Source organism: Gallus gallus, chromosome 1, assembly GCF_016699485.2.
Source record: "Gallus gallus isolate bGalGal1 chromosome 1, bGalGal1.mat.broiler.GRCg7b, whole genome shotgun sequence".
Classification (NCBI taxonomy): domain Eukaryota; kingdom Metazoa; phylum Chordata; class Aves; order Galliformes; family Phasianidae; genus Gallus; species Gallus gallus.
This window is the reverse complement of record NC_052532.1, coordinates 7,879,723-7,903,175: the sequence shown is the minus strand read 5'-3', so window position 1 is coordinate 7,903,175 and position 23,453 is coordinate 7,879,723. Positions and strand designations below refer to the sequence as shown.

Sequence of the window (23,453 nt, the reverse complement as noted above, 5' to 3'; positions counted from 1 at the left end):
ATAACAGCAACCAAAAAAAAACAACAAAAAAAAAAACAACAAAAAACCTCTTGTGGCTGCTAATAACTTGGGAAGGAAGAAATTCATAGAAATAGATACAGAGTGAAAATGGCAGTGATGGTCCTTAAGGCATAAGAATTAAAAATCCCATGCACTTCTTCTGTGACACCAAGAGAAAATTTCCAGCCGGTGTGTTATTGATTTTAATCTCTTACTAAGCTTTCTTCTGTGTATGTGCTAACCCATAACTGACCAGCTTATTTTAAACATCACCAATTTCATTTCCTAATCTTCAGGCAGCCAGTTACCTATTCGGATTATGCCTTTTGACCCTAAAACAAGCATTTTTTCCATCATAAAAGTCTGCTTAACAGGAAATGTCTCCAAATTTTTTTACAAAGTGCTGCCTAAAATAGAACAAAGCATAGCATTGTCATAATTTATGATGTCTCTTACTGATCTGCTCACCCAAAAAAGCATGTTTTGTGCTCTCTGCCTTTGGTATCCAACATACTGTCTTGTGCTGACAACCACAGCCTTTTCCAGATTAATTTAGGCCCAAGTGTCCTGCTCAGCATCACAAGTCCAGATTTTGGTAGGGCTGAGAATAGGTTCTCTTTCCTCTGTCATAACTCAGTTCCTCAATGTAATTACGGGGCAGCTCTCCTGAGTGAGTGAGCTTCTGTCGTGACCAAGCCTGTTATCATGAACAGGTCCCACTTTTTTTTTTGATGAATTCTCCTTCCTCAGTGATTCTTTCGCAGTTTTGAAACATACTTCTTTAGTGAAACATAGTAAAAAAAACCAAAAAGTCTGTCTAATTAAAAAAAAAATAAAGGAAATGTTGAATTTCTGCTTTAGCAATATTTGTTAAGCAAGGAGGTTGAGGAAGTGATAATGTTGCAAGAGAATGGACCAACTCTGTTAGATGTAGGAACTTGAGCAACTGGGCTTAAAATGTGAGGGGGTGTAGTACAGGTCAAGAATTTGCAGTGAAGGGATTTCCACCTCCCTTTATGGATAGGAATACGGGTGTATTGCAGGCCATCATTCTTGCAGGTGAAGCACAACTCTAGAAATCAAGAAAACATGAGAGGCTTACCCAAGCACCGGTTCCCTTTGCACCCTTGATCTCAAGGGTTTTTCCCCTCCTCCTGACAAGACAATACATAGTTGGAGGTTGCATAGCCATGGAGAACACTAGCAGTGGCAGTGCTCACTGCTGTGACCGAGCACACTGAGTTCACTGAAGTGCTCTCAGTATTCACCAGTGACCATTTGTTCAGTCTCTTAGGATTCCAAAACAGAGATGTGTTTAAAAACCACGATCACATGTATACTTGTTGGAATTTGAATTGCAATTTTTCTGTATTCCTTGTGTTTTTTTTTTTTTTTAATAGCCCGTTTAGTTATTGAAGGAGAGCAGGAAGAGGACCACGGAAAAACCTCTTGATGTTTCTTCCTTCATTGTACAAATATCTCAGACAGTAAGGTGGTATCTTGCTGGGGACACAGTATGGTGACGTCTTAAGGATTCCTAGCATGGTTTATTGTGCATTAAGCTTGCTGGCCTACAAGCTTTCCTCTTTGGTTCTGGGCCCACTTTGCAGTGAGAGCCCATGTCCTCTGTTCAGCAGAGGGACAAAACCAGGGCTGCCTTCAGGCACCAACAGGTACAGCTGCTACTGGCAGCGAGGAGAGTCTACCAATAGATATTCACCTCTGTCTGACTGTCTGTGAATGACAAATGGTATTTTGTTCTCCAGAAGCTCTGTGCGCTGCTTCCTCGGACCTTAACCAGCAAGAGCCAAGTTGTGACCTAACACTGGTTTTGATCCCCAGCCACAGTGTGTTTAGGCAGCAGACATCTATGCCAAGGACCATTGGCATTTCAGTCCATTCTTGGCTCTTTGTGAGTCTTGTGCAGCCCTTTCTTCTTTGGCTTCTTTTTCTTTGAGGTTTATCTTTATTTTCTCCTGCAAATATGAGGAGACAGGACCTCTGTGAATTAGCCTGTGACTCTGGGATGTGGGTGGTTTGTTTTAGTAGTTTGCTGGAGATCCCTGCAGTACCTCCTAGGGCTGCTGCCTTTTTTTGTTCGTTTGCATTTTTTTGCAAGCTGAGCTGACAAACTTTGAGTTCTCCCAGTTTACGCTTAAGCCCAGGTCCATTTCTTCTGCAGCACATACAGCAAATGATCCATCCTGCTGAAAGCCTGAAGGAAGGAAGCAAGGGGCAGAGCTGAGGGGCTCCTACTGATGCTGGTGGCACGGCTGGGCCCCTTCATCAGTGCTGCTAAGGGAGGACAGGCTGGGATTTCCCTCCAGGTGGTCTGTCAAGCAGAAAGGTAACAATTGTAGGAAGCTCCTTTCCTGTCACCAACTCAAGCTCAACAAACAATCCCTTTGTGAGAGACTGGGGTCATCCTTCTGGTTTCTTATTTTTCTTTGTTAGCTGTTGGGAATTTCTTGAGCAGTTCCTCTATGGGGGGATTATGGAGTGGTGGTTTGTTTCTCCCTCCCTGAATTTCATCAAGCCTTTTGAAGAAAACCAAAGAAGGTGATGTTCTAGAAAACCTCCTAGATACAGCCCAGTGTCACCACACTACTTAATTTGTTCTGCCGGAGTATAAGCTAAAATATCACCTGTGTGCTTGCTAAGCTGGTGTGACTGCTTTTGTTTAGATGTTGACATTGTGGGTTCTTCATTCAAGCAAGGCTAAAAGGCCACAGGCAGCTGAGCTCTGTGAGGAGCACATGGACGTGGTGTTTGGATGGAGGCTTGTTTCTTCAGAAAACAATGCCCTTCCTCTGCAAGCAAGGCAGGCTGTGCTGTCCTTTCACTTGCTGTGTACCAACTGATATGCAGCTCTGCCCTGACTTCAGAGCTTCCTGGTTGATGGGGTTGCAGTAAAAGCTGCTGACTGTAGCTGCTCTTAAAGAGCATGTAAAAGTCAGCAGCTTTGACAGATGTGACCCAGTGTCAATAATTTTGCTTTCTATAATTTCTTGTTTTTGGGGGCTCTGAGTCCTTCCATTAAACAGTGAAGAGGTGACGTTTCTGTAGATGCATTGTGGCACATTGTGTTCTTTCAGGTCCTCTGTAATCACCTTTGCAGTTTTATAACTTCATGCATATCAAGCTTGGCTGTCTTAAAGCCATCAGATGTGTGCCATGGCTCCTATATCATACGTTTTCTGAAGGCTTGTTCTGACTGACATGCATTCTTACACCCCCAGTTTCCTCTGTAAATCCATTAGAGAATTATGGTACCTTTGGTTAAGGTCACGAGGAGGGTGTGGAACAGCCTATTCTTTAATTTCTTGCTTTGACTCCCTTTGGGAGGATCAGGTCATCAGTTTTATTCTGGCCTTTTCTTTCAGGTCTTTATTCCTTGCCTTTGTAGTGGTGCCCTTTTGGACTGAGTTGCAGTGAGGAGCCACATACCTAAAATACATCTCAGAGTGCTGGGAGCAGATAAAACAGGTCTGGGCAAGGAAGGGTGTCTCTTTGTGGACACAGCGCAGACTGGAATGTGGATGTAGTTGCCAGAGCTAAAACCAACTTGCAGAGGTGAAGGCTTTATTTCTTCCCTGTGAGTAAGCTGGGAATGTATTAGCTTGGAGTAGTAATCTGTGTGCGAAAACTGCTCCTTTTTGTTTCCTTTTCTCTGTTTCTAAGGAAAGATATTCTTTGTGTTACAGAATCAAAATTCATACAATCATAGAATGTTGTGTGTTGGAAGAGCCCCATAAGGATCATCCCGTCCAACTCCAATTCCTATAAGCCTCTTTGAAGCTCCTCACCAGCAAAGAGAGAACTTGGAAATAACAATTTTACTAGCACAGAATTTTTTTCTTTTTTCCAAGTTAGGAAAGGCTTTTCTTCCTGGAAAATGAAGAGAACTTGAGAGGTTCAGTTGGCAGGTAATGGGTTCATATCTGCCTGGTCTGAGGAGGTATTTAGTTTTTATGTAACTACCTATGAATATACTTTGGAAACGGGCAAGTTGCACTTGCACTGAAGAACACTGCGTGTTTTTCATTATGCCAGTGTTTCTAAATGTGTTGAAAATAATAATCCTTTATGTAGAATTTCTTTTAAGTTGTCATTCAGAAACAATGTACACCCATTATTAACGAGGGGAGGCATGACAGCTCAGCAGATCGTGCTGTGCCATAACTCCAAACAGAGTGCTGGTGTATCCCAAAGATCAGCATGAGGCACAAAGCAAGATCTGGAGGTTCACTAAACCCTTACACTCCAAAAGGCAAGAGCTGAGGATTTACAGCACTGGTGTAACTTAAGCAGCATGTAAACTACTCAGCTCACTTGGTCTCATTTTTGCTGCTGTTCATACTTAATGTAAATCTGATTAATGCAGAGATTCTAATTTTCAGATTTCATTTCAAATGCTTATTAATTGCATTCATAGACTTATACATTTGTAAAATTAGAAGGGATAATTATCCTGTAATTTGATCTCTCCATGTGATTGAACTGCCTTTGACTTCATACTACAAATCTTTCAGTAACTTTACTATTGCATTTTCCTCGCTTTAAAAGTGTGTGCCTTATTTTAGGAATGTGTTGTCTAGTCCCTGTCTCCAACCATCTTCAGGCTTGCTGCTTGTAGGATAAACAAGCTGGTGTTAAACTGCACATTTTTTAAGCCAAGTGGACTGAGCTCTTTTGACCACACCAATATACAGTGTATTCTCCAGTTCTTAACGTTACTGCTTTTGCATTTTGTAGAATTATAGAATACTTAGAGTTGGAAGGGACCTCTGAAGGCCATTTAGTCCAACTGCCCTGAAATGAGGTTGCCCAGGGCCTGATCCAGCCTGGCCTTGACAGTCTCCACGGATGGGGCATCAACCACAACACTAGGTAACCTGTTCCAGTGCTTCACCATCCTCACTGTAAAAGATTTTTTCCTTATATCTAACCTAACCTCCCTGAGCTTGAAGCCATTTCCCCTTGTTCTGTCACCACAGACACTGCTAAAGACTCTGTCACCTTCTTTCCTGTAGTTCCCCTTTAGATACTGAAAGGCCACTCTCAGGTCACGTCGCAGCCTTCCCTTCTCTAGCCTGATCAGCCCCAGCTCTCTGAGCCTGTCCTCATAGGAGAGGTGTTTCATCCCTTGGATCATTTTTGTGGCCCTCTTCCAGACACACCCCAACAGGTCCATGTCTCTCCTGTACTGAGGACTCCCCATGTGGACTCAGTACTCCAGGTGAGGCCTCACCAGCACAGAGCAGAGGGGCAGGATCACCTCCCTTGCCATGCTGGCCACATTCTTTTGATGCAGCCCAGGATACAGTTGGCTTTCTGGGCTGCAAGGGCATGTTGCTGGCTCATGTCCAGCTTCCCATCCATCAGTACCCCCAGGTCTTTTTTGTTAGGGTTGCACTCAATCCTTTCATCCCCCAGTTTATATTGGTAGTGGGGGTTGCCACAACCCAGTGCAAGACCATGCACTTGGATTTGTTGAACCTCATGAGGTTCAGCAGGGCCCACTGCTAAAGCCCTGTCTAGGTCCCTGTGAATGGCATCCTCTCTTTCTGATGCGTGAACCGCACCCCACAGCTTGGTGTCATCAGCAGACTTGCTGGTTTCCTTTTTAATGTTCTATTTTTATACATAGCAAAGCTGTGCTTCCTGTGCCAGTCATATTTACAGGAGTGCTAAGTAACCTAACTCCTCTCTTACTCCAAAATGTTGTTATATATACTTATCAAAGGTTGGTTTGCCTGTTTTGGCTTTAAACTGCTCAGATCTCTCTTGGTCATCATTGTTGCCATCATTGTTGTAGCATCCAGAAGATGATTTCTATTTAGAGAGTTTTATTTAACTTAGAATCATAAAAACAAATTGTTTGAGATGGAAGAGACCTTTAAAACTCATCTAGATTAACTTCTCTGCAGTGAACAGGGACACCCACAGCTAGATCAGGTGCTCAGAGCCCCATCCAGCACACCTTGGATGTCTCCAGGGATGGAACACCCACCACCTCTCTGGACACCTTGTTCCAGTGCTTCACTTCCTGTGTTCCTGGACCTTGCACAGAGACACATGTTGCTCTCTCACCTCTCTCATCAGTTCTTGGTGAACAACATAAAAAATACAGAAACAACCATCATCGTGTGTTCCTCTCTGGTGTGGAAGAATCTTGCTGAAGTGTGTGAACTAGATTTCAAGAGCATTCAAGACTCACCAGTCTCTTTTTGGCAGCTGATGTCAGATGTTTGAAATGTTTCCACTCTCCATATTAATAAGATGCTGCTGGCTGTTCTGGATGTTTTTCCCCCAGTGGAAATACCCCTCTTTAATGTTAAACCTTCCTATGACTGAGAAAAGACCAACTTGTAATGCTGATGGCTTCACAGACTGACTGTCTTAAAAGTAGGACCTCCTACTAAAAGGCCGTGGGATTTTTTGTTTGTTTACTGATAAGTTTAGCAGTCTTGTAGAAAAGCACTGATTTTGGTCAGCCTTTCCACTTCCCCCTGCTTTGACTGCTCTCTGTGCCAAAAGCTTCTGTTCTTGTCTGTAGGAAGTCCTTTACCACTGGGTGACACTGTTTGATAGTTCTTCACATTTGCAACAGTCAAGTCCTGAAGAAACTGTCCCCTGACTCTTGGAACTTCTGGTTTTCAGTTAACACTCTGTTTTTGTATGAAATGTACATTGACCTACTTCTCCTGAATGTCATGTTTACTGTAGTGTGTAATAATGACCGCGTAGCACAGAGGTGAAAGCCACATATGCATTTTCAGTTGCACGTCTTTGCTAGTTGTGATTTATTCCTGCCAAGTGAATGACATTGGATTAGATGGAAGGGAGGAGGTGTGCATGGCATGTCAGTGTTCTGTGAAATGAGTACATGCAGTGCTTTTTAGGAACAGAAATGATACAAGGTGCATAGCGTGCTTTGTTTTCTGTGAATCTCACATTGGAAGCACAGTGTGCCAGTGGGTTGGCCAGGCACTAACATTTTGGGAAGATGTGTGCTGTTACAACCTGCTAGATTTTATCCTGTGTCTTTCTGTTCCTACTCTGCTCTAATAAAACATGGATGCCAAATAGTTTTACAGGGAAAATCCATACCAGAGTTTTGCCTGCCTGGCAAAAAGAGGACCCGGTCTCCATCTGCAGCGGTGAACACAAGTCTTGGTTTCCTTTCTTCCCTTTGCTCTTACAGTCACCTCTGTGTGCAGATTTTCAAGAGGCACTTTCTTTCCTTTCCAACCTCTAATTGCACGGCTTCAATGGTACCTTTTCAGCATTTTAACCAAGCAAGAGAAGAAATTCAACTATGTAGGGCTGCTGGTACATCTAGCTCGTTTCAGATATGCTGACAGAGATTGCAGCTGTAGGGAAAATTATTTTGGATTACAATAAATTCATGTTCGTTGGTTCTCATGATTTCAGTTTAAGGTGAAAATACTCCTCAGGACTCTTGTCTCTTTCTTTTTTCCAGATAGACTGGAGACTAAGAGGGACCAGACACTGTGCCCTTACCATCATCACCCTTTAGCCATTAGCCTCACTGGGGATGTAGGCTCTTCTCTTAGCACCCAAGGCTTGACTGAACTTCAAAGTGCAGGAACAGAGATTGCCTGGTAGTGTTCAAATTGTATGAGAGCCATAAGCAATGCTTTGCATTTGAGAGAACTGTGGTAGTATGGAACAGTGCCCCAGATCTTGCATTGCCTTCCCCTTTAGGTGTCAGTGCCAATGCAAACATCTTTAAAATGACCTTTTTTCTTCTGGTTTCTCATCTAGTGGATGTTTTATCTGTGCTGTGTTGACATTACATTCTCAGCAGTACTTAAGGGAAGAAAATGAATGTTAACTGGATATCCTTAAGGTTTAGAGTGCTTTAGTTCATTTTAATATGACAGGAGGAATAGTTTCAGTAGCTGGTGAGCCCTGCCTTTCTCCAAACTCATGGCATCGCTGAAATTGCTTTGGGCTGCTCTGGTTAAGTGATCAGGAGCAGCACCACAGTTACTGTGAGGAGTCTCCATGGTCCTTCAGTCTTTTGGCAGCTGTGTGACTAATGAAGCCATCAGCTGCTGGTACCAATACCTTGCTCCATAGGTTTGAGGCTGGAGACTGATGGAACCTGTTCACAGCCACTGTAATCAGGAAGGTGTTCTGAGTTAATGTGATTGTGTTTATGTGGGCCTAATTGCAGTGTAATCTGCCAGGCTCACGTGTGCCATCAGACTGCGGTGAATGAAAGGATGAGGGTTAAAAATACTTTTAATAAATTAACCATTTCTGTTTGCATTTAATAGTAGTTTAGGAGGTCTTTCTCACTGGTGTATTCCAGCGAGGTAATCCCAACAAACATTATTGCAAAGGAGAAAGGTTACATACATTCAGAGTTTATAAAATCTGCCTGTAAGAAGGGTGCTGTTGGTTAAACTGTTCTGGCATTGTACTGACAGCAAAATTTCAGGCTTGCTACTTCATTTAGTCTGCTGTGATCCAAACCTCACCGTCCCTCTGAGCTGCAGAAGCCTGCATGGATGGAAGCCAAACTGCTTGGACATGGGCTGGCATTAGCATCCTGCCTGGGAAGAGTATTTTGCATTCTATTTTCAGCAACTCCAACTTTGAATGAAAGGGTGAACTGTGGGAAGTTATTAATGATATCTGTAATCATGGATTAATCAAGTATATCTTTGTAGTCAAGTGCCTCTTGCTGCACTGAGTGCATTTAGATGAAAATGATAATGGTGAAGGGCTTTGATGTACAGTGTTGAGAAGGTGATTGGAAGGTTCAGTGTGTATAGAAGTAGCTTTCCATCCAAGCTGGACTGTGCAGGGCAGCACTGTTTGAGCTGGCACAGCTGGCACACTTCTTATTCCAATTCTTCTCAAAATGGGAAGGAGGAGACTAAAACCAGATTTCCTCCTAAAGAATGCCTTTGGATTACTTGTAACAAACCACGAGTCTGTGAAGTAGTATAAAGATCTAAAAATGTAAGTCTTGAAAAACAGTGTTTGATGGTTTGCAGTACAGCTCAAAACAGATGTCCAGGCTTTTTCCAGAATAAAATCTGATTTCAGGAGGTATCCAGCATTTGGGCTAATGCTTCTGGGGAAGATATTAATTCAGTAATTTAGTAAGACAAAAAGGAAATGATATGAATTTAGCTTTAATGTAATTTTTGGATCCTAGACTAGTCTTATTTGGATGTTCATCTGTACTCTTAGGCATTTGTTTGTCTGCTTTTTAAGGGGCCTCAAGTCTACCTCTGCTTCCACAGCTGCAAATAATTGTGGGAACCATTTGAAGGGTGAAAATGCCTCATATATGTACGATCATATAAATGTCTGGTGTCCCTCAGGAATTTTTATGTTCAGATTCCATGTGTGTAGGGTGATTTCTGGTATGATGAATACCAGAGAGCAAATAAATGCAATTCCCTGAATGCCATATAAACATGATCTTTTTTTTGGCACGAACTTCCTTCTCTGAAGCCTTATGAGCTGTGTTGCTGCAAACGCTCTGGCATCTGGAGAATCCTTCACCCAGTGTTGTTAAGATCTACACTGAATCTGCTAAAAATGCCAGTGGCTGTCCATAGCAAACTTGGCATATGTCTTGCAGGGAGTTTTGCTGGACAAAACTCTACAGATGGAATAAAAAGTGAAGAACACCAGAAATGGACATTTCTCTTGGAGATGTTCCCCCTCAGTGTTACTTGCATTCCTCTAGCATGCAATTATTACACCGAGAACAAGCTCAGCTTGAACATCCTGCGAATCCAAATCTCTTTATCTCAGTTTTGTTGTAAGGTAACAGTGAAATGCAGAAAGGGATTATGCTTGCTCTGGGTGTGTGGATGACTGAAAGGAGCCTCTCCAGTGCTATGAAGGCAGCATATTCCTGCCAAGTGATTATTTGGATTAAGGCTTGGAAAAATGTAAAATACTTTGTGTAGATTCACATGAGAGAATTATGCAGAAAGCATTCATAGAATCATAGAACGGCCTGGGTTGAAAAGGACCACAATGATCATTGAGTTTCAACCCCCTGCTATGTGCAGGGTCACCAACCACCAGACCAGGCTGCCCAGAGCCACATCCACCCTGGCCTTGAATGCCTCCAGAGATGGGGCATCCAAAGCCTCCTTGGGCAACCTGTTCCAGTGTATCACCACCCTCTGTGTGAAGACTTCCTCCTAATATCTAACCTAAACCTCCCCTGTCTTTCCAGTAATGCTGGAACATTACTAATGACATGTAATAATAATTGTGCTTCATGTTTCACTGTGATGATCTGAGAGCGGCTCTATGAACTGTGGCTTTTGCAGTGATGAATAGCAGGGACTCATTGAATACATTATTATAACTTTAATTGTCATTGCATTAAACTTTGTTTTTGAACTGAAGGGATTCTGTTATCAACTCGGCTGATGTACCAACATGTTGTCTGAATATCAGAATGAAACTCAGTGTTTATACTTCCAGCACAGTTCCTGTCTATTGTGTGCTGAACTCTTGGTGCCTCAGTCTCCTTTTGTGAAATCTACCTGTGTTTTCCTAAATGTTTGCTTTGAGAGGGTGTGGGTAGAAATCACACTGTGTTAATTGTGTTGGTTGTGTATTGCAGTGCTGAGATGGTGGCCTTCAGCCAGGCCAGCCCAGGTTTGCAAAGGGTGGAAGGGGATTCAGTAAGCAGGAGCTGGGTGCCCTATTTTGCTCGCTCTGTTTGGAAATCCTAGCTGAAATCACTTGCAACTTAATCACATGCAGAAAGCGTCTTCACATCCCAAAGGAATTTCATTCATTCACGCTTGCTTCTGGTAGAGTTCATGTTACATTAGGAAACCACTATTTCTGACCTTGGAGCTGAATACACGTTTTTAAAAATAGAAACGGGACAGAAGAAAGAAGAATAGACTCCACTTTAAGTTTTTGCCAAAAGCAAATATCCAAGTTGCAAAATATTACATCAAACTTTCTGAGAAGCGATTGGATCCAATTGTTTTTCAGGGGCTCGTGTTAGAAGACCAATATGTGGTTCATGACGAACAGTTGTGGGTGATTCTGCATTTTTCATCTTTGCCTAAGCAGATGGAAAACTTGTCTTAAAGAAGCAGCAGGTCATTTTCTGGCTGATTACACAGTTATACTGTATATAGAAAACTATACTTTTATGATTATACGGTACTTTTATGGAGAGCTGTGGATGATAAATGCCTTCCAAGACACTGAAAGCCCTACCAGAGCAACAGAGCTGAGAGTATAGAGGAACAGAAGTTTATATCCATTCTCTGACCAAAAGAAACCTGTGGATACCAGAGATGTTTTAGTTGTGATAGGCCTGACATGAACACCAAGGAAGTATGAATTGCTGCATTATTATTTAGAATAAATAAAAGGGGGGAAAAAAAAACAACAACTTGTTTATTCAGTCATTGATAAAGAAGGTAAACTTCCATGCTTCTAAGTAATGTGCATTGAGAAACAGGCTCTGTTTGGGGTAGTTTTTGGCCTTTTTATAGGACATGCAATTATACAGCACCATGGTCTTCCCAGCAGTGCACGGTAGGAGGAAAAGAGCAGCAGGCAGAAGCTGGAACACAGCTGCTGTAAGGGAAAGGTTCACCATGAAGATCAGTGAGCCTGAGAACAGGTTGCCCATAGAAGCTGTGCAGCCTTAGGGGACGTAGGACCTTGCTGGATAAAGCCTTGAGCAGCCTGGTCTGACCCATAGCTGATATTGCCTTCAGCAGGAGGTTAGACTAGAACTGAATTTCTTCTGATCTGAATTTTCCAAGGGTTCTGTGTATTTGATGTTTGTGGGGATGGGTGGTTGCTTGAGTGAAGCAAGAAGGACTCCGAAGGGCTGACTGAAGTATTTTTATTGTATAGTCAACATCAGTAATGGGTCTGTGCCATCTGCAGCGGTATGCTTACATTGTTTTGAACCGTTGGCACTGCTGACAGCTACTTTTTCTCTACTAGTTTCAGAGATCCCAGTGAGAACTAACACTCCCACAGAGTTCAGAAATGCTACAGATGTCCTCACCATGAAAAACTAACGCCAGGGCCACCCTGAGAGCAGCTCACTCTGCTAAGCTGCTTCTCATGGGATCAGCTCCGCAGAAGCTCGATGTGTGAGATGTAGCACCAGTAACTGCACACAACTCCCATTGTGCTTTCAAGTGAAGACACTGAAAGGGCTTTACAGGGTACGTTAGACACATTCAAATCCAGCGTGGCTTCCCTGCATCCAGTGACAAACGAGTGCTGTAGTTCCCCTTCTTCATCTGTAAGCCCACTCGCAGCCCTGCTGCGTGCTGGTGATGTTCTGTATGAAGGTATCCACGTCTTACAGTGGAAGCCTTTTCACTGTGCCAAGAGGTAAGCGCTGGTAACAGTGGGATCTGAATTAAAACACAGATTCAACTTCTAATGGAAGATATGTGGCAAACCCCAGTGGCTCTCTGACTCATCTCAGAGCTCTGTGCTCCGCAGCATGCAGCATTCGGCTGTTCTGTCAGTCAGGCTGATGGAGGTCTCTGTCTTTTTTTTCCTGTCCCATTGATTCATCTCTGTAAAACCCACATGCTGTGAGGTTGTTTTTTCTTGCCCAATCAAGGGACCAGTGTTTGTTTCACCAAACTGCATCATACTGGACTCTTTGTGCTGCTTTCTGTGACAGCAAGTGGAGACAGAACTGCTCTGAATGTGTTTTGTTTCAGATGCTGAACTTTTTGTGGCCAAAGCTTTTAGTGGAAAGGGAGGAATTTCTTCTCAGGAAGAGTGGTGAGACATTGGCACAGACTGCCCAGGGAGGTGGTGGAGTCACCATCCCTGGAGGTGCTCAAGGAAAGGCAGAGGGGCATGGTTAGTGGGCATGGTAGGGATGGGTCAGCGGTCGGACTGTGTGCTCTCAGTAGTCTTTTCCAACCTTAATTATTCTATGATTCTATGACTTATTTAACATCAGCAGGGCTTTTCACATGTTTGACTTGGAACATTTGTCCAGCTATTAGAATGAGAGGAATCTGTGTATCCCAGTGAAGGGATGAAGGGTTTTGAAATTGCCATCTATTAAAATAAATGGTGCTGATGTTTGCACTGAACACATTAATTTACTAAGACAAAATCTATCCAGAAAAGTTTAAATATTACTAATGTGGTAAAATGTGCCTCTTTGTGTTTTTAATACATTTTCAAAAGGCCTTTCAGTGTTGATTTACCATAGTATTTCTCCCCCCCCTTGTTTTCCAGATACTGTGAGTAAGGACACAGAACCCAAAGATCCATTTCCCATTCCAAGAAAGATCATGGCTGAACCAGACTACATAGATGATGACAATCCTGAGTTAATTAGACCTCAGAAATTAATTAATCCTGTGAAGTCATCCCGGAATCATCAAGACCTCCATAGAGAGCTGCTTATGAATCAGAAAAGGTAAAAGTCTGACAATCATGTGTGCCACTCCCCGACCCCAAACACACAGCTTGAGTTTTAGTTTCATCAAAATGATGTTTCACCCCACACCCAGTGGACATATTTCATTGATGAAAACCATGTAGATGAAAAGATTGCAATTCTTAACCATGGTGTTTATTTGTTTGAGTTAAATTGGTCCAATCCTTCCTTCTGTAAGAATTTTATCTTCCTTTCCAAATTTAATTGTTAACTTTATTTTCAAACAGCTTTGCCATCCATTTTAGTATTGAATCATTATTTTCATTACAAAGGCTTTGCCACATTGCCCCCTGTTTATGTGTTGTGTAATCAGTGATGCTATCTACACCACCTGCAGGTGGGATACTTAAAAACCTATGTATAACTAACAAAACAAAACAAAATGCTGGAATAGTTGTGTAAGAAAGCTATATAGCTGCTCCACTATTTCATCTGAGTCTTTAACTGAAGGTTTTTCATGTCTGTTTCAGTGCTAGTCAGAAGCTACACTGAGGATGTCAAACACAAGATCAGTTGTTGATCATTCAGCAAAACTCTGTAAAAGCTTATGTAAATCAGACTTGCCGCTTTGGTGTCTGTGAATACTCACTAAGGGTTGTTCTCATGAGGAAGCAGTTCAGTTCTCCCACGTCACGTTTCATATTTGCTACTTCAGCACTGTATTTTGTCTTCAGCTCTCAACCTAAATGGATTTTGTCAGATATTTGATAGTCACCAACAATATCATCAAATCTGTGAATTTTCACCATTCCCAGCGCTTCTAAGTTAAAGAAATGGTATATTTTATTTCAGAAGTTGTTCTGTGGTTACCTGATCTTTCTTATGATGCAGTGACAGCCTGATGCCTGCTGCACAAGTGTTTCTTTGTATATTTTGCAAATTCTGCTTCCTTCTTCCTGGGATGGGATTGTGCAGCTGTTGCTTTATATATTGCTTTTGAAGATGTGAAGAACTGGAACTTGATTTCATCAGCTGTGCTGAGACACAGGGGCTTGGCCCAGGGGTAGATGAGGGTCTGTTGTTAAATCTCCTCAACAAGAGCCTCAACAAAGGCCCCCAAGCTTATGAGACTCCACCATTTAAACCAAGTGGAAACTAACATCTATATAGATACATGATTTGATAAAGATACCCAGTGTTACTTTGATGTCAAGAGTGTAATCCTGCATGGCTGTCCTAGCAGGAGTAAGTGAAGACGTGTTGTCTTCCTGCCTCCTCAGAGGTTAATTAGAACTTGCAATTCAGGAATCTTATTTAATCCTTTAATAAGATACATAATTTTAGTCCTAATACAGGAAACTTGGAACTCATACGTTCCTTGGCCACTTGCAGCTGTAGATGGTAGATCCTTTAATCATCGTTTTCACATCTCTTCTAATAATTTGAATGCTACGAGGGATTGCGGTGTGGATGCCACTGTATCAGGAAGTGGTTTGGACTTGATTTGCTCCCTTGTCTTTTGCCCTCATTTATCAGCTGCCTGTGCAGTTTTTAACTTAGTGCTGCAGTAACAGATGCACCCTGAGTGTCTTCTCTGCAGACTGTCTACAAAACAAAGAACCACTCAAAAGGGATATTACATAGGCAAGGGTGTGGGGGTCCCCAAAGCAGAAGTGAAGGAACTATTTCAGAGTGCATTCGAGAATAAAAATTGCTGTTAGCACCCATTCAGGCTTTTTGAGACCCAGGACCTTAATAAAGTAGAGGAAGAACTACTTCAGTTCAGCTGGATTTGTGTATTTGGCAGAAGAGTTGCATTCTGAAAGTTTCTCGTTCTTCCCTTTCTGGCAGAGTGGTATTTTGAGTGGAGAAAAGGGCCTTTTCTATGTGTAACAGCAAAATCCTCACAAATGCTGGGCTTAGATACTTAATTCTAAATGAACTGCTTACACAATACAGCATTTCTTTAGTGATGAAGAAGTAGAAATGTTTTACAGAATGCCAACTGAATTGGAAGAAACTGGCCTAAATAGGTGTTTGTCCTATTTTCTTGTTAATGGGATTAAACATCAAAGTCAGTTCCCAGCACCACAGAGTTTAAAGCAATTGAAAGGAAGATCGTTGAAGTTTCTCAACTTACGATTTTATTGTAAAGGATGTGGAGACTGCACTAAATTAAGTCTATTTTTTTTTTCCTTTTAAAGTTTATGAAAGCATAAAGCACTTGAAACCAGTATGAAGTTCTTTTCTTTCTGAAGAATATCCTATTACACAAAACAGTTGTGCTGCCCTCAATGCCCCTTCTTCTCTTATTGTGATTTTGATTAGTTGCAGCTGTTAATTTTAGAGCCTTATTTATTGGTGCAGAAATGAAATACTTTCAGGGTTTCAGCAGCAGAAAATCTTCTCTGAAAAGATGTTTAGGACTCTGTGCTTTATTCCTTGGTACTACCTCTCATACGAGGCTTTTCCTTGATGTAGGTATTAGGTTTGCATTATGCTTTGTTACTGCAAATTGCCACATATGTGGAGGAATTCCAGTGCTCTGATAGAAGTGGTTAAGCACAGTTTGCTTGCTCTGTGCTAAAGTTTTTAAGACTTCTATTTAACTAGAAAAATCATGAGGAGGTGATACAAGACACCTACTTAATCCAGTAGCAGCCTGTTTGTTGCTTTCCCTCTCTAAATGCAGGAGTGAGAATAGGATTGACATTACAGGTGTTAGTTGTGCTGTAGTTAGGATAAATGGGACACCTAAATCAGCAATGTGTAATGTTACTTAGCAGCCTGCATCTGATTCATGGCTATCTTCATTGCTTATCAGTATAGAAATTCCCATTGATTCAGCTCTCACTGACCCAGATACAGTGGAAGTCATTAATAGTAGTAGCAGTAGTCATTATAATAAAATATTACTTGAGCTTTTCTCTGCCTGACTTAATTTTTAACTGCTGAAATGTAATTAAAATAGCATGAAACATAAAATATTAATACAATCTTGCAGCTTGTTGCATTCAGGCCATGAGATACATGATGAGAAATATGGAGGAGCATGTGGTGTTGCTAAATATTTGATTTTGCTGCCAGGGTATGTACACTGATAGAATGTTGCATAATATATGGAGTCGCTCATAGATGCCACTATAAAATGACTTTTTAATATATTTCTAGATGTGCTCTCAGATACACGTGGAAGAATTAGGCAACCACTGATAATACACTGGGAAGTGGTAACAATAGGCTTTTTTGAAAGCTTCTTCAGGTTATTGAATGTCTTGAAATGGAAGTTAAAAATGGCTGATGTTAAACTCAATGCCGGATGTGCTCATACAGTAATCATCCCAGTGAAAACTGCAATAACAAAGGCATATTTTGGATCTTTCTGCTCCAACTAATATTGGAATGATGAGGATATTCCAAATAGAATCCTAGAATATCTTGAGTTGGAAGGTACTCAAAAGGATCACCAAGTCCAACTGCAAACAGTATGCTTTTTCATTTTAGGGTAGTGGGCTTGGAAAATATTTTGTCCTAACTAAAATCTCATCAGAGAGAGCATCCTTCCCCCTTTATCCAGTCTCCAAGGTGACCGCAACCTTTTTTATTTGGGGCTTTTGTTGTTTCAGCCCCTTTCTATGTGATTTTCAGCATAGCCTGCGAGCTCTCGCTGTTCTCAATGGAAATAGTATAGCAGCCAGGCATGGCTAAAGCTGTCATTTTGTCAAGGAAGGACTGAATTAATGATTTCCAGGAGCAATGTGACAAAATCCAGAGGGACGATATGTTTTTGTTCTGTCCATGTAGACTTCTCTGGACATAGTGCCCAGTGCAGGACTGTCTGAATGCAATCCCTCTGAATTATCACCCAGCTTTGTTTGTTTGTTTTCCAAAATCAGTTTTCAGCTCTGATTTGTGATGTTCTTAAAATTGGTTCTTCTGGAATGGAGAAAAGAGAGGGAAGGCTGAAGATGAAAGCCATGACAGTGAATTATTCAGGAGAAACACTAGCATGTGTTCAAGGCAAATATTTTCAGTAATAATACGGCTTCATTTCCAACTTACACTGGTAGAGACCAATACATCTTCTGCCCATTTTTCCTTTTAATTAAATATTTGTATTTCAAAGTACCTAAATGGGCAGCCAGTTGACTTGAGAAAACCTGCCTATAGTTCATTGTGAATGTCAGCTTATTAAAAAATGATCTTTCTTCCTTATTTCCTTCTCCCCTCTACTCCCATTTAATTTGAAGGGGTCTTGCACCTCAGAACAAGCCAGAGTTACAAAAGGTGATGGAGAAAAGAAAAAGAGATCAAGTTATTAAACAGCAAAAAGAAGAGGAGGCACAAAAGAAGAAGTCAGACCTGGAAATAGAGCTACTGAAGCGACAGCAGAAACTGGAGCAGGTAAGATGGGAGATAACACTGACTTTACATATTGATCTCTGAGCTAGTCGCCTGGTGCTCTCTAAGAAAGAAGCAGGAGGTGATTTTTGGCGCAGTTCCTCTGACAAAATGCAAATAAATTTTTTACAGTGAGTCGATTCATGCACTACCATTGCCTCGTTTGCATTGAGCGATGATCCACTAAGAACAGATGTTAGACTGTAGTGCATTAAAACCAGATACTCGGTGAAAAACCTCAGTTGTTTCTTTCTTCTGGGCTGTGTACAAAACTAGGTGACTTTCTAAGGCTACGGAGGGTCTTTTTAATGAATGAGCTCTTTGGCTTTTTCAAATGAAGGAAAACATTCTCATACTGTAAGTACGGAGAATTATATGGAGTCGCAGTCTTTTGCTGGGAAACTTAACTGCGAAGCGAAGGGACAGCCAAATGTATCTGGGCCTCTTAAGGCACTCTGTGTACCTGAGAGGCAAAATTTCTTCAATTAAATACCTCGTGTATTTACTTCTAAAAAAAATGAATGCTCTAAAACAGAAATCAATTAAATTTCTCAACAGAAAGCAATTAAATTGAATAACTCTCTTGAAAATGAGGTGTAGTCATGTCAGTTCTTACGTTTGGCCTTTTTTTTTCTATTACAGTTTTTCTTAATCAGGCATAGAAATATTTCTGGAGGGAGAAAACCATTGTAATTTTAAGTATATCATCCTGTCACTTTTGCCTTAAGCCCTCAGAGAGATAAGATCAGCTTCAGATGGCTTAGTCTGTGGGAAGATGCCTGATTCAGAATTCAGCCACCCAAGGACACACATAGACTAGAAAATTCTCTTAGAGAGGAAAAGCCTGCCCACTGCAAGTAATGTGACTTTGTAAGCACCATAGGGATGTCATTAATTGACAGTATGAAACATGGAACGTTGTTGTCATTTACTGTAACAGGGCATGTTCCTCATCAGTGAACCACAGACAAAGGAAACATTACTGAGGTGAGCTAAATAAGACCAACTACGTGGTCCCCATTAATTAGAGGGACCATGGTGTGTTCCAAGATAAAGATCCTTTCAGGAACTTTTGTTAGTTTTCTGACAGGTTGTTTCCTTCTTTCTGGTGATGTGACCTGTCTGCCTTCACTGTGGATTGCTAAGCAGTCTTTATTCTGTGCAGGGTGTAAGTAAGGTTCTGCACTGGCACATAGTGCAGGTTTTGGCAGCCTACTGGAATGAGCTGGAGCCAAAGGTTTGAAAAGGCTGATAGTTTGTGAGAACAGATAGTCCCAAAGAAATTCAGCGTTATCTTTTCTATGAGAGAAAGAAAGGAAGCAATTTAAATTGTTTTGCATGGCCAGTTATTGAAACCATTACATTTTTGTCTTTTACTTTGATTATCTCTTCTATATGCTTTTTTTTAACACATGAATCTCTTTTAAGCTGGAACTGGAGCAACAGAAGATACAAGAAGAGCAGGAAAATGCACCTGAATTTGTCAAAGTCAAGGGTAACTTGAGGAGGACGGTCCAGGAAGCTGCAGAAGCACCAGACTCATAGAGGCAGTGCCCACTAAGACTTCCAGCTTTCCTGCTGTGGCTGCAGAGAGACTTTTGCAAGTTGTCTCAGATGTGCCCCATCAAGAGGGAAGAGAACGGCATCCACCTGACACTTACTGAAGATGAGACTTTTAATTGCTAAGGACGTGTGGATTATAAAGACTGTAACAGATCGACTTGCCAAATGCAGTTCTGGGATTGATGCGTGGCATCAGGAGTCTGTCAGTTCAGTGTCATGGACCAGTCTGAAGTGCTTACTCAGAGATTTTAACCAGGGATAGTAGGGAAGCTTCTTCAGTGTTGCACTGCTTTTTCTCTCTTGTGATTCTAGTTTAGCAGAGGTACACAGATGATATTTTGCTTTAAATCAAAACAAACTCCTCCTGTGATATCTTATGAAACTATACTGTGCAGATAAGCTTTCTCCATCTAGACCTAAAGCCTGTGTATATCTCACAATCATTTGTGTTCAGTTGGAATTTTCATCAAATCTGGGATGACAGGAGGTGTGTTGATCATCGATGCCCATCCCCACAGGGATAGGCACTTGCAGGCAGAATGGGAATGCTTAAAATTCACCAGCAGTGAACAGGTGAGCAGCCTTAAAGCCCAGTTCTCCCTGTTTAGCATGCAGAATCTGGGCTATGAAAGAGCAGAAATCTGGTGATACTCTCACCAGAGAATCAAGAAGCTGATTTATCTCTGTCTTTAAACTTCTCCCTTAAAATGTTATGTGAAGGTCTGTACATTGCTACCTGTGTATTTACCTCTCTTACCTCTCAATGCAAAATGACCTGTCTTCTAATCTTGGTATTTTGAAATCCTACCTACTTTACTGCTGTGGCCTTTCTCCTCCAAGAACATGCTGGGTCTGAGTGCAGTGTTAGCACATGACTCATTTGCTGGAACTGAAATCAGGAGTGTTTTCTGCCATCAATTCCTGCTCAGCTGCTGCAGGAATTTTCTGTAGCTCCTGCAACAGAGCGGTGTTTAAACCAGACCAAACTGATGGTTGGAATCTACCAAAATGGAGAATTCTTCCCTGAAGTGAGGCATAAAATGACATTCATTTTATCCCGTCCTTCCTCTAGCCTCAACAGAGGGGAAATGTGTTACCACTGACTCTTCAGGTCCAATTCTGTCACCTTCTGCCTTTCTGCAAGTTATTCCGTGACTTGCCATTAAATAAAATACTGTTCAGTTTTATAAGGATGGCAGAATGTGATCCTTCATGCTTATGACTACTAGTTATCCAGGAGAGCCTGGGATGAGGAGGGGGTGGAACAGATTACTGATGTAGGATTATAGAGTTGGATTCTTACCTGGTGTGAGTAGGTGCAGATATTTTGTCTTCGGAAAGTGGGGAGAAATCCTCATCTTCCTTGCTTAGCGTATTCCTAGCTCCCACTAAGGCTGTGCTCATCCATGTCAGCTGAGGATCTAATCATATTCTTTGCCTTAGGATGCTAAATGAAATGATTTTGACTTTGTATTTATAAAGGACATAACTGTTTGAGAACACTTTTTACTAATATCAACGGTGGCGTGTTTGTATTGTGGGGGAGGGTTTGTTGGTTTGGTTTTTTAGTTTCTTTTGCCTTTCCTGTAAGTATCAGATGTTGTAAACACAATTTCAGCATAGCACTTGGGACAGCATGCTCACAATTAGCAATGTTTCCTAGAGACAGACTTCAATTTCTCAAGATCCAGGCATTTATTATGAGGACATAATCATATCAAGAGTAAATTGAATTGTGATAAGTGTATTGCCATTGATTTAGATTTGCAGTGTGACTCATATCTCGATGATTAAATGTGAAAATGGTCTGCCAGACCATTCTGATTATGGAGTTACAAAGGACAAAGGCCAAATATATAACTGTATTTTCTCAGAAGAGGAACACTCAGTGCTGCAGATTCTTCCTCACTCTTCCTTCCTCTGTAAGGAGAGGACCTTCAGTTCTGGCACTTGCACTGTTTGGATTTGTTCCATATTGTTGATTGTTGGGACAGTGTTACATACCAGAGTTCCATGCCACACCTTTTACATTTACCATTCCCAGCCTACCAAACTTTATGCCTGTTGGATTCCACTCTACAATTAACCTTCTGTTCAGTATGGAGATGTCTGGGAATCAGTGAGGAAACCCTCCACTGGCTTCAGCAGGCTATTTCTTTGCAGCCCTTTGTCTTCAGTGAACGTGGCAATCCTACTGTGCAGGCACAGGAAAATGAATGGAGTTGGGTGCAATCCAAATGGCACTGGAGTCAGCAGAGACAACAGTTTCTCCTTGACTTCTGTAAGCATTGGATTGGGCCCCCCAAAGCAGAAAGTATGTTGCTTCCTCTCCATATCAGCTTGTGATTCAGGGTAGTTTCTCATTACGAAACACAGGTGGCCAGAAAACCCCCTTGTACATACAGTGTGAAGTAGACTTTTTGTTTTCACTTGGAGTTCATTCTGCATACGAGCAGAACATCAGCGCGTTCATTAGAGCATCTTTGAATCCTGCTGACCTTTTAGTCTAGGAATCCAAATCACTCTCCTATTGATTTGACAAGCAAAAGCCTGTCTTTAATGTCAGGATTGGGCTGGGATGGGTGGCTCTTACGTGGTAGTCAGCTATCAGAGCATGAGTGCCCTGGGTGGCTACCCAAGTAAGATACTGCTTGCTGACGGAGGTAAGCTATTCCTGATCTGTCCTTCAGCTACAGGGAATCTGAAGCAATCCTGCAAATACTTCAGTGATTTGAAAATGGCTTTCTTACTTGGACCACTTCTGCCTCTAAGAAGGCAGTACTTTTTAAAAATTCTTGCTTTTGATAGTAGAGTAGTAAATTTTTTAGAATTTTTGTGGCTTTAACCTTCTGTTAATATCTGCACTTGTTTGAGTGTACATATATAAATATATATAAATATAAAAAAGGGAGCCTTAAAGGATTTGTTTTCATAATTTAATATTTTTTGTATTTGCTCTTGTATAATTGTTTTTAACTAAAGGTATTACAAAAATGAGGAATACTTAGAACCAAAGTTATGCTTAATAAAATCTTCTACATGCTTGGAGTATGCAGCAGTGTTTGTCACGTCCTGTTGGAATCCAAACCGTGGGGTCTGCGCTGCAATATCCAGGTGATATAAAACTGTGAAGCATGAAGACTGTGGTGACTTCTGGGTCCTTAAAACTGCATCCGTGTTTGTGCATGCAAAACTACTGACAAAGTAATTTGCAGGAGAGAGGTAAGTTGTGTCTCTTAGTCCTGTTATCTTCCCATATCTTTAAAAAGGGCTTTTTAGCAAGTGCAAAGTGAGGCAATGAGGGGAAACCACTGATGGGAACCAAACAATTTTGGCAGCCATTCCTTCTAAGTTTATCAAAGCAGAATTCAGCCTTGGGACCATAAGCATTACCACTGCTCCATTGAAAAAGGCAGTGAGGAAGCAGTAACGAGTCTGCTCCTGGGTTCAGTCCTGCAAAGGTGCTTCTAATTTAGCTACCACTCAACCCTGTGGTTCTAGTATGAGAAAGCTGGACAGGTGAAAGAAAGTGCATGCACAAATGATTTGCTGGTTTAGGGTCAGATTGTTCTGTGCCTTTGAGAGCAAAATCTTATGTTAGCAGAAGGAGGAAAAGCTAGCAGGGCAGTGGAAACATGGTTGGAACAGATGTGAGTGATCAGCTCACCCCCAAGAACCTCAGCTCATCTTGGAGAGCCCCAACTAGCAGGGGACAGGTGTTGGTGGATGGGGAGACAGAGCAGAGTGCGGTGAAATGAAGTGGGGGAGGAGGGCCAGAGTGGTGAATTCAGAACAGATGTCAGGAAATGCTTTTTCCTTCAGAAACTGCTCAGCATGTGGAATGGATCCTGGCAGTAATGCTGATGCAATGGTGCTGGGCCTGCTCCAGGAGCTGTCAAACGTGGGGGAGGTAAGAAAGAATAGAGTTAATACGGAATAGGTTTCTATGGTCTGGTGGAGATACTGCCTCGTGCTCTCCTACCTCAAGCATATCCAAGTGTGTTTTGAATTATCCTTTGATATTTCACTCCAGGTCCAGAATGAAAACAAAGTGGAGGACATTTGATATTTCTTTTGC

The 23,453-nt window shown here is 41.7% G+C and overlaps 1 protein-coding gene across 8 annotated transcripts in view; it reads left to right on the top strand.

Annotated features, from left to right (window-relative positions):
* Nucleotides 1-22,423, top strand: part of FAM107B (family with sequence similarity 107 member B) — a 63,166-nt gene extending 40,743 nt beyond the window's left edge. For 6 of the 8 annotated variants that reach the window (XM_015299354.4, XM_424029.8, XM_040654767.2 and 3 more), the window contains 3 exons: nucleotides 13,267-13,450; nucleotides 17,662-17,815; nucleotides 19,241-22,423. In XM_015299354.4, coding sequence (XP_015154840.1) covers nucleotides 13,323-13,450; nucleotides 17,662-17,815; nucleotides 19,241-19,357 — 399 coding nt within the window. In that variant the 5' untranslated portion in view covers nucleotides 13,267-13,322 and the 3' untranslated portion in view covers nucleotides 19,358-22,423. Of the gene's footprint in view, nucleotides 1-11,994; nucleotides 12,222-13,266; nucleotides 13,451-17,661; nucleotides 17,816-19,240 lie in introns of those variants that run through there. The other 2 variants (XM_046903411.1, XM_040654759.2) reach the window with 2 other exon arrangements.
* The last annotated feature ends 1,030 nt before the right edge of the window (nucleotides 22,424-23,453 follow it).